This window comes from Ctenocephalides felis, unplaced genomic scaffold (assembly GCF_003426905.1).
Source record: "Ctenocephalides felis isolate EL2017-DRISC unplaced genomic scaffold, ASM342690v1 CF-g0.4_SCAFFOLD_01604, whole genome shotgun sequence".
In the NCBI taxonomy this organism is placed as follows: domain Eukaryota; kingdom Metazoa; phylum Arthropoda; class Insecta; order Siphonaptera; family Pulicidae; genus Ctenocephalides; species Ctenocephalides felis.
Window position 1 is genome coordinate 31231832 of NW_020537758.1, and position 12235 is coordinate 31244066.

General features: G+C 29.8%; 1 protein-coding gene across 1 annotated transcript; it reads right to left on the minus strand.

Moving 5' to 3' along the window:
- Positions 1-1011: 1011 nt before the first annotated feature.
- Positions 1012-11929, minus strand: LOC113373640 (neprilysin-4-like). Its single transcript, XM_026613924.1, has 16 exons — positions 11757-11929; positions 11492-11563; positions 11149-11384; positions 10664-10996; positions 10355-10598; positions 9921-10018; positions 8803-9075; positions 8592-8742; positions 8393-8503; positions 8069-8144; positions 7674-7856; positions 7271-7599; positions 6551-6790; positions 1615-1732; positions 1294-1437; positions 1012-1197 (listed from the first exon to the last, which is right to left on the minus strand). Exons 1-16 carry the CDS (start codon positions 11927-11929, stop codon positions 1021-1023), a joined length of 2958 nt encoding a protein of 985 aa, XP_026469709.1. The 3' UTR covers positions 1012-1020.
- Positions 11930-12235: the final 306 nt, after the last annotated feature.

Consider the following 12235-nt stretch of genomic DNA (forward strand, 5'->3'; position numbering starts at 1 on the left):
TCTACCTGGTTGATTATTTGGGTAACCGATAATCGGACATCTGACCAACGCGACTTCAGATGGTTACAAGCAATAACTGTTTTCTTGATTATTATTTGAATCAACTAGATTTATCAATGTTATCATACTTTATTTATAAAATATTCATAGAACGCATATTAAAACAACATTCGTCGAAGATTTAAATTATATTGATTATTTCATATAACAAATCATATAATGTCCCGGATATAATTAAGTCCCGAATTGTTCTAACCAATAACTGTTCACTTAATTACTAATTGAATTTATTAGTATACTAATAAATTCAATTAGTAATGATAACACTGATACTATAGTATCAGTGTTATCATTCATTAAGAAATGTTAAGAAAATGTATTAGGTTGTCAAATATCTCCCTTCCGCTTTTTTGCTCTTGGTTTATAATACAAAAAGGGGGAAGGGAGATATTTGACAACCTAATATTTAAAAACAACATTTGCTAAGGATATAATTTTTTATTATTTCATATATTTAATTATATTTTTTGATAATTACAAATGGAAGAAAATCCATCTGAATATTAAGATAACCGATAATCAGATATCTGTCTAACAAAAGTAGTTATTAAATTTCAGATTAATTAATTTTATTAGTGTTATCATACTACAAATATCCAAGAGATTGCTGGCCCGACAAAGTGCATTTATATACCAAATATTATCTCTTTTCTTCACTGCATACACTAAGTTGTTTATAAAAATATCAATATTAATTAATATTATCATTGAATATTAATTCGTATTCATTTGATGAATGATGAAGTAGATATTGTTGATTCATTCTTATTCTAATTCTTGTTTCTGAAGTTTTATTCATCATTTTCTTATAAATTTCTGAATGACAATATATTATAAATACAAAAAACATGGTGCATAAAAACTTAATAATACAAAAATATATGTTTCGATGTAGATATTCATTGCATATTTAATCATTCAGTAAAACTTGACCACTGATTAGACATTTTTCCTGCAATTTCACCAAACGCTGCACTTTTTTATAGGATTCATCGGCGATCCACGTGGACAATTATATTCTCGTGCGAAGTCTTCAGAATTTGATAGAGTTCCTATAACACGGAATTTTCCTGGACTATGGACGGCTGTCTTTAGCTTATTCCTCATGGCTTCAGGTCGCATGGCACCACACCAAACCTGACATAAATTATGAAAATTTGGTATGAAATCGATATTTGATGTATAGTTGCTATTTACAGGAGAGTATTTGGTATCAAGAAACATTCGGATAACCTGTGCAAAGTTTAGAAAGAATAATTGTGTATTCGTCGCGTTAATACCAGGAAGAGTCTCATTTGAATTTCCATGCAGTTTAAGCCAACGCCTGTATGCTCTAAAAGCTTGCTTAATACCTCCATTATCAGCTATATTTTCTCCCTAATCAAAATTAAGATGTAATTATTGGAACACATACTTTAAAATGGTTTCAACTTTGTTAGCATGTAGCGAATTTTTCTCATTGAAAGGAGCAGTAGCAAATCGTAAGATAAATATGAAAGTAGAACTTAGCTACATAAATTGTAAAATGCTAGAAAGTTAATAACGGTCACTGACCTGAGTATTAAAACCGTCTATTTGCAAATCGACTTCTGGAACAGTGTAATTACTATATTGATCGATTAAACATTGCGCTCTTTCGTGGAAAGCATCTATTGATTTTTCACTCCACCATCTGAAATATCGATTTATTAAGTAAATATTCATATCGTTGTATATTATTAGTTTTCACACTAAAAGAATAATACATTTCTGAAAAAAACTTATAATGACGAAAATAAAATTACCGCAAACATTTCAAATAAAATTTTTGATGTACTAACAAAGGGTGATAGTGATAGTATTGATAATAACTCTCATTAAAAACAAATTGTCTGAAGTAGTATGAAAATTACGAACTGCAACTTAAAGCTGAGGTAAAATTAAAATTTCGAAAATTTTAAATTTACAGTTTAGGCGATTGTATTATTATTTTTGACGGTGGTCTCAGAAAAGTTATTTACGATTACAGATCAAGAGCTCAAATGAACAAAATTAATAAAGATTAATCACAATAACCAATAATAGTCACATTTTCGCCAAAGCTCTAGATTGCACTTAAACTAACAAAACTTGTAAATGATAATTTATTTTTTATGACAGTTATGATCAATACTATCACCTTTTCGCTTGACATCCTGTTAAGTTCTGGGATACCCTGTATATATGGCTTTCTTATAGATTAGTGACTAGAGCTATTGTACATCCTGATATCAAGAATCAGTGTTATCGTCACAAAAAAGTCAGCATAATATCATAATCAATTCATCAAAGGGAAATATGCCTATGCCAACTATTGGATTGCTTTTTGAACCCTAGCTTTTAGGAAGACATTTCAACAATCTTATGGTACTATTAAGTTCTGATTAATTAATATTCAAGGTACAATAGTATGAAATTGAAATATGAGAAATGATACACTACGAATGTATCATATTCTTAAGTTTAAATTAATTTTACAACATGGTTTTCAATAATACACTACGAAAATAATTATTATACGATTATGAAATTCAAAGTTCTGTAAAACTGAATTGAACTGGTTTCATTAAATTTATTATCATTAAAGGGTCAGAGGTTGAATAACGGTTGATATGCTCAATTCATCGAAAACAATGATATGCAGATGGTTACTTGAAATCGAATATAAAACCAGTATTTCTAATTAGACACATACACACACATATGAATATTTAAGAAACATAGCTTTTGCCTTCGTGATAATTCTTATCAAAATTTACTTATATACATACATAAATATGAACAACACAACACTCAGATCTTTACTTGAAAAATCGTAAAAATTTGAGTGTTGTGTTATTCATATTTAACATTTAATATTCGTTCTACTCATAGGCAAAATGAAACAATTCGGTTTTTATAACAATATGAATAACATATGTATTAAATAGTCAACAATGTAATAAAAGCGAGCAATGAGTTTTGAAATAACTACTAAATCCAAAATTAAGAAAAATAACTACCTAAAACTAACCCAACGAATCTCTGAGTGAGCCAAGTAATACACATCAGCTAAAATATTTTTTTTCATTAATTATAATTCTTGACAATTAAATAATATATCAATAAGACAATTATCTCAAATCTGTTTTACAATACATTTGTGTATGCATATAACTTGGTCCATTATTTGCTTGACGCAGATCTTAATTTTAATAAACAAATGCATCGATATCAAAAATAAGATAAAGTTTTGGTAATATATTTATATAACGTCATTATCTTCTTTCTGATGTCAATGCTTTTGTTTGTTAAATTAAGATCTGCGTCATATCATTCTAATGCATCACATTTAAACTCATAAATCATATTTACTTATTTATGTATCGAATAAAAAAGTTCTAGTCGTGCATTTAGGATTGCATTACATTACATTAATGTAAATATATTTTTGATATATTTTCTCATGAAATCAATCTTAATCGTTTACTAGTTAATTGCAAACTTTACTCAGGACAGTACATTATTATACTTACTTAGAGTTCTAATTTTATCTTTTCCCAGAGTAGAAGATAAAATAATTTTACTCAATAAATAAATGATTGATTCAATAAATATCGTATATTAAAAGCAAATATTTATGTGTATAATATAAATAAAACATACATCTAATCGTTTCGAATACTTTGAATTTAAATTTAACAGTACTTATAACAATGATTTGCTAAATTTATTTCGCGCAATTTATAAATTACGTAACAAATACTGCGATAGCTCTATGACCTTACGCAAAAATGTTTGCAAAATGACCCTGAATTAGTTCATGTTTATTAAACGATTGAGAAATATGTAATCGATAAACATTTTACGTTGCTTCACAATCTTATTATGCAAATTATAACTATTATTAAATCTTATTAGAATTATACTTGAAAGATATAATTGTCTGCGGTAATCCCAGAAATGCACGACGCAGAATAGAACATTTTTTATGTATACAAATATTATTAACAGAAATCAGAACTTAATGTCCTATAATTTAGTTGTCTATCCTTTTTATGATGAATTTATTATTAAAATAACTCAAATTCTCAAGGGTCTATTTTCATTTGGGAGCATAATACTATAGAATTGCTCCCGATATTTTCAAGTATAAACTGATGTAACTATTACTACTTAATATTAGTTTTTTCGAGGCGGGTGTAGAACTTGGAGTTTCTGATTTTCTAAACAACCAACCAAGAAAAAACAAGTAAAATTCAAGTTCTAATATATATATAGTTACAAGTTGTAACTATACATTTGCGTTGCAAAACAGATATCATGCATATTGAAAATATTATTTATAAATTAAATTTTCCATATATTTTTAAGTTGTGATATGGGCACGTTACAAAAACGTGTTCGAGTTTATTTTACATGATTGATATTTTTCCCAACACTTAATTGCACAACTTTTTGATAAACATTAATAGGTGACATCAAATCCGGTTCGAACCATGCGAAACAAGATAAAGAAATTAAAAAAAATGTAAAATAGATTACTTAATCATCATTCAATTATATTATTCAAATAAGATTTGATGAAGAATCGCGTGCTGCATTGAATATAACTATATATATATATATATATATATATATATATATATATATATATATATGAGTAAGTTCTTCAAGGGCATACATCAAATAAAAGGCAAAGATTTAGAAGTTAATCTTTAATTTTTCCAAACGTTTCGACATAGTATTTTATGTCATCATCAGTGGATATAAATATGGTCTTACATCAGTAGCTAGCGCAAGGAACATAATTTTGCACTAAGTTCAAAAAGTCACTTCAGCCTCGGGCTCTGTCACATAAACTACGTTCTCTGTGCAAAATATATTATATATTTCACAAATATTTTGCTATACTCTGTTCAACAAAATAATTTAAAAAAAAACAAGTTTATGTATATATGATAGTGCAAAATTATGTTCCTTGCGCTAGCTACTGATGTAAGACCATATTTATATCTACTGATGATGACATAAAATACTATGTCGAAACGTTTGGAAAAATTAAAGATTAACTTCTAAATCTTTGCCTTTTATTTGATGTATGCCCTTGAAGAACTTACTCATATTTCTCAACATCAAAATTAACTACTTTAACATATATATATATATATATATATATATATATATATATATATATATATATTTCAAAGTAACTAGCAGCCCATTCGTCGAAATAAAAAAGGTATGTTATTAAGTTTAATTTTTTAAAATAAATTTTTGTTGAGTGTTTTTGTCCTGTGTTGCTGAATGATGACACGCAGTTTTTCTACTTTATACCTTTTTTATTTAGACGAATGGGCTGCTAGTTACTTTGAAATATGTTTCAACGTCAAAAAAACTATCAAGATATATATATATATATATATATATATATATATACTTAACTATAATATATATATATATAAACTTTTTTACAAAATATTCTGTATTTTTCATAAGTAATAGTGTTAGTCTATATAAAAAATTATTTTTGGCGGAAAAAACCTGACGATGGAATGTATCTAGTTCTAAAACGTCGTAATTAAACATCTACAAAAAACAAATTGCATTTTATTTATTGGATGTATTGTTCGGAGAAGAAACATATATCAATTTATTAAAAAAATCCAGGACTTGTCTAAATATAATATATATATATATATATATATATATATACCAATAAAATATAATATGTAATAAAATACAGAGCCCAACAGATTACCAAATTATGACAAAAAAATAGTGGTCTAATATCAAAGGAGGCCGAATATCACTCATTATTTAAAGTCGAAGTTAACTATAATCTAATCTGATATTTTGTACTTACAGGGTGCTTCAAAAAAATTTATACACACTTTGAACTTCTAGACTAGAAGAACTTCTAGAACTAGAAAAGTTATTTACCGTTCTGCAAAGTTAAATTTCATGAAAATAGGAAGCTGAAAGTCCAATATAAATGTAACATAAATAACAAATGTTAGTACTGTTCAAAACATTTGTTATTTATGTTTCATTTACATTGGACTTTCAGCTTTCTATTTTCCTAAAATTTAACTTTGTAGAACGGTAAATAAATTTTCTATGGAAGTTCAAAATGTGTATACATTTTTTTGAAGCACCCTGTATATATAATATATATATATATATATATATATATATATATATATTATGTATATTCATAATAATATTGAATTTATTGAAGCTAATAAGATAATTATATAAATGGGATGACATATGTAATTAGTTTAATCAATTATGTATAATAGCAAATGGTCAATGTACAAGGTCAATGAAAACAAGTCGAAGATTCTAATAGCAACGAAAGTGTTATCGCAAATTTGGAAAATCATCATATGCCGCTTAATTGATATTTCGTTTTCACTTATATGAATCTGTGAAATATAATCGCATATGAATTAGAACTTGCATAGATTAAAATTAGTTCATCACTTACTTGTGTAAATTTCCTTCTTTATCAAACAGCCTTCCCTTGTCATCAAAACCGTGAGTTAGTTCGTGGCCGATGACGACACCTATGCCACCGTAATTAAGAGACCGTGGAAAATATCGATGATAAAATGGAGGCTGTAAAATTCCAGCTGGAAACATTATTTGATTTTTATTTCGACTATAGTAGGCATTAACAACTGCTGGAGCTGTGTGCCACACTGTCTTGTTTACGAGTTGACCAAGTCTAAAATAAAACAAAAACCGATCAGAAGTACTAATATACATAATAAGTGTATAAATATCTATTTATAAAAGTAATTAATATAGTAAGCACTTACGATTTTTATTTATTTACACTATTATAACCTAATCTATTCATAATTTTTTCTTTTTTATATTTTTTAAAGAGCGAACAGAATTTAAGGGTCCTATAAGCTGTTGTGATGACTTAACTATAACTAACGTGAATTTTTTATATGGCAACCCAAACAGTTGTCCTAACTCTATGCGATAGCAATTCCTGTAATACTGATGATTTTTTATGCAGAAATGCTGGACAAGGGTTATTTTCACTTGGTAACATATTGTTCTCTATATTTCCAAGTGAAAATCGATGTCACTACTGCTTGACACCAAGCTAGTCGTGAAATCGAATATTCCTAATACATACGCCATTATCGTAGTGATTGTTTTTGATGTTAATTTTAGTTTCTATTATAGTTACCGAGATTGTTCTGCCCGTGTGAGGTGTGTTAAAATTTCTAGTGTGTTTTCAAAATATTTTCCTTTATCGATATTAACATCCTTGTATTTATCGTTGAGAGTTTCAGGTTCTAATACATAGTCAGGATAGCCAATTCTCAAAATAATAGCGTTCACTTTTTCAGCAGCCAAGCGCTTTGTTTGATTATCAATCCAATCGGTTTTGTATAACAATTCTCTAAAACTTTGTTGAATCTCTGACGTCATTACTGTAGTATCATTCTTGCTAGTATAATCAAAATATTTTCTAACAAATAAAGATCCCAGAGCCATTCCCATGTTGGTGTTCACCTAGTATAAAATATTTTGATACAGTAATATATTTATTATATTCTTTTAATTTTTTTTTAAATTGTTAACAATACCTGCGAAACGCAATTTTTCCATCGTGGCGGTGATTGTTCACGACCGAAAAGAACATAGTAAAATTTCTGTTTTGCTGGTTGGAAACGATCATCCAAATTATTGACACGATGTCGCACAAACCGCCACATCAAGTAATTAGAAACAGTACGCGCATCAGATCTTGCGAGTAGCCGTACCAGATCCTAATACGAATCGAAAAAAAACTCACCTGACAATGTTTATAAATTATCTATATTATTATTATCTAGGATCTAAGAATTGAGATAGATATATGCATGCTCAAAATATTAATAACTACATTAATATATTTCTATTAGTCCGAAATTGTGAATTCATTCGTGTCAATCAATTTTTTTGAAATTTTGAATATTAGTAAAAACTAAAACTTGTTCACCTGCATATAACCTAAAGCAAACATCACCACAGTTTCGTTGGGGTTTATAGGTCGTTCTAGTACAATGTTCAGATACCTGAAAATAATACCAGAATATAAGTAGAAATAATTTTCGTTTATATAGATGTTAAAGAAAAAATCTTGGCTCCCTATGTTCATTTTTCTTAATACATACTAGTTTACAAGTCTAACTTGTTAACTAAAGAGTTCGTACAAAATATTAATCAAAATTAAAGCTCATTTTTCACTATAATTTAATCGAATGAAATTAGATCGCTGTATCAAATTAGATTTAAAAAAAACTGTATGTACCAAGAGGGTTACCTAATCCAGTCAATTTGTGGAACTAATTGTTTCAACCTGCCAATGGACAGACGCTGGTAAAGAACAGAAACGTTGCGTCTATCTTCCGGTGCGGTAGTTATTTGTGCAAGTCTATACACAAATTATATTAGATATTTATAGATTTGGTATAAAGCCACATTTTGATAAATAAATCATAATATATAATTATAGTACCTACTTGGTCTCAAAATCTAGGATTTCTTCTACAATGCAAGACACATTCGCTGGATTAGCACCAAGCAATGTCGTAATAGTCAGCATGTATTCTCTATATGCATTCAGATATGGTATGTTAATGGATTCCAGATAATAATCTCTAGTAGGAAGACCTGTTGGTATTTGTTTCACTTCAATTTCAATAAAGAAAAATTTAAGAAATCAACTAATACCTAAACTTGTTTGATCAAACTGTATCACATATTCGTCACTGTTTTTTATATCTGGCCCAACCCATTCAGCAATAAGAATATCATTATTATACATTCTTAATTGTGCTGTTAATTGCAACCAATCAAATCCTTTTTCATTCCAGTTAGGATTTATAGCCGGCCATCCACCTAATTTATCTAACAGATCTAGAAGTGGACTATTTCCACGACGCTTCAAAACTGCGTAATTCATACATGATTCGTACAAGGCTCGTGCTTTGTATACAGCATCATGTTCATCGCAATCTATTGAGAGGATTATAATGTATTAAAAGATTTATAAAATGTGTATTTTTTATAATCCGAATACTTGCTACTTACCAATATTGTAATGTTTTATAGAATTTGATGTTACAGAATTTTTAGTAGTATTAACATTTGTTCCAGGCTTACTAGTTGTAATATAACCAGCAGGATCTTCGTATTCGTCATCCCCACGGCCTAAATTGTTATAATCTTCAGCCGTTTTTTTTTTATGATTATTCCTTTCAGTATTGGTTTGAACACTCTCAACATTATATTCTTTATTCAAAACTTTAATCTTCTCAGAGCTGATGAATTCAGACTCGGTTTCAGTTAAAAATGATTTATCTTCATTCCTTTTTAAGTTCTGGCGCTTGTGTTGCTTTCTTGCACCCAGCATCGAACGTATTCGTCTAATCAATAAAACTTGACGTAAATTGAATAATCCTCCTCGACTTTTGTGATCTGATCGAGTACCTCGTTTGAAATCTTGTCCCCGAAATCTGCGTAGTAAATCAATTATTGATCTATCTTTGCTTTCTAGCTTGGAATCATTGTATATATCCGAATCTTCATCCTCCATGTGCAAAATTGAAATGTAAATAATACATTATTACAATATAAATAGATATATTCTATATTATTTATTAAATTTTTCAATTTTAATAATTCAAATCTTACATTTCCTTCTTTTCTTTCTTTAGTTATGTTTGGTTTTCGTTGATGATGTTTGTGATGTCTATGCTTTTGAAATGGATTTTGTTGATAATTACGTCGTACGTGGCGTAAATGGCGTACTTGCATATCAGGGTTACTGTCAGAGCTTTTTACTGAATCGTAATTTGTAAATTTAGTAGTCGTTTTGGGCACTTCAACTAGAAGTTCTCTAAGAACTTGGTCAAGGCTTTCGCGAAGCATCTCAAATGTATCATATCTGTGGAAAAAAGTAGAACCATAATAAAATAATAAAATGTGTTAAAAGTTATAAAGATGCATAGTATTTAATTCAGGATTTTTTTAAAGCATGACACTGTAATGAGTAATAATTAATAGATATATTAAGGTGACCATACGTCCCGATTTTCCGCTTTGCCTCCCGGTTTTTTCTAAAAGCAATATTTGCCCCGGTTTTAGGTATTTTGTCCCGGATTGTCTCGAATTTTTGTTAAAAATAGTTTGATTGCCGATATGTTTTTAAATATATTTCAATTAGAAAATGTGAACCGAAAAAATGTGCATGTAAGTTTTTACATATATGCATAATGCATACCCCGCTTTGTCAGGCGGTATAGGATTATAGCGCTCCCAGTTTCCACATGCATGTTGATAAAAATCTATGCATGGATCAGCGGTGGGATCCATGTATCGTTTCATGGCTTCGGCTTGAGCGCTTCTTATATATTCTGGAGAACCTTGTCCACGCCAAACTGCATGTGGAGCAAGTGCTGGTGGAGATTCGAGTAGCTCAGCATTCTCTAGTTCAAATTGTTGACTTTGTTTAAAATCATCGTCAGCTGTTAAATAAATGGATTTGTATTAGTTACAATTATTAATAAATACGCAGCTTTCTATATATTACTTATAGGCCGAGCATCCTTTCCAAGAGATGTGATTTTCCAAGGTAACTGAATTTCAGCAACACCTGATTTGTTTGGCGAGTGCACGTCAAATTCAACATCTCCGGAACTTTCAATATCTTGTGCATAATCATCTCTTTTTTCCAGTTTGTGTTCAGTATTATATTTAGGATTTCCATCAGATGCTAAAGGTTCATCATTTTCCAATGTAAAGTTACTGACTTTATGCAATTTTAATATCGGATTATCACCGTATGAAGTATTAGCCCAAATTGTGATATCAGTGGATAGATTTCCAATAAACCTTGTGCGACGCGAAGATAAATCGCATTTTCCTACAATTTAATATTACCCAACCTTATATTGCTTTCAATCTCATATTTATTTTCATATGTAAATTAAATATAGTTATATTAAATTATAGTTAAGCTTAATATTCAAATAGAAAATCCTTAATTTTTACTAAATATATAAATATTATTTTTACCTTCGGTGCAAGATAGCCTTTTCGATCTAATTGACCTGCCGACCACACAATTCGGCGGGACAACTGACTCCGGCGGTATAAATGAAGTTCGTAGATCACTTAATACTTCTCGTTCCTCCGCCTCCAAGTGTTCAGGAAGACCGTATCGAACCGCGGTGCAGCTATCTCGGCGTTGCATGGGAGCGCCTGATCCTCTCCTGGTTAGTAAACTGTCGCCCGCCCCCACCGCACCCAAACTGGATCATATTATTTGTTTCATTTTAATTTATAACTTTGCAACAATTCCAGAAAAAAAAAATTAAACTTAGTACATATATTGATTTAATTTATCAAAACATAATACCTAGATAAGAGTACAAACAAGCCCAGCAATGGCAGCAAAGCGGCAGGAATCACGAATAACAAACGACTCCACCTAGCTCGCATTCATAATGAATTATTTAATTTATAATAAAATAAAATTATCGATTATGTGACACTGCGTTTACATTTAAAAAAAATGCTATGACACTTTTAAATACATTTCTACAAGAATTCAAATCTTGGAAAATTTGCTCTTATCTATAAAATTTAATAACAGAAAAGAAAATGAAATGCGAATTGGTAACCTGCTTCCCGGACACCAACGAAGCCGTCCCGTGTCGCGTTGCACTCCCAGTCCACAGTTGCAGCTCGAACTAGCGTTATCCCGATCTTCCCCGCCCGGATCAAAGATTGGGCCAGTATGATTCTTCGGAAGATCTGCGCTACTTCCGAAGGCCGCTGCGCCGACTGTAAACATATATCACTGAAACCAGCTACGCATTTCTCTCTTTTCAAGACTATTGATCGATATCAACACAATGATTTAATATTCCCGCTGCACACTTTTTCGACGCCCCATCAGTACCGACATTCAGCTGCATTGCAAAGGCGCCCCTGACGCTGCTTTATTGCTTCCGTCATGTGTGCAACGCAACGTTTGCCCGTACACATAATACTAAAAAAATAATACGTATGCGACGATACGAATTTTGTCTTGTTGAGCCAATTGAAATCAATTCAACAAATATGCACGTATAATTATAAAGAGTAATAAAACGTATTG

Bases quoted from the DNA above. Each gene is read 5' to 3' on its own strand.
- LOC113373640 (XM_026613924.1), bottom strand. From the start codon at position 11,929: ATGTTTACAGTCGGCGCAGCGGCCTTCGGAAGTAGCGCAGATCTTCCG. The intron at 9,076-9,920 runs ATTCAGTAAAAA...ATTGCGATGAAC, and splicing joins TACTAAATTTACAAATTACG to ATGATGCTGTATACAAAGCA. The intron at 8,743-8,802 runs GTATTAGTTGAT...AAATACCAACAG, and splicing joins GTTTGATCAAACAAGTTTAG to GTCTTCCTACTAGAGATTAT.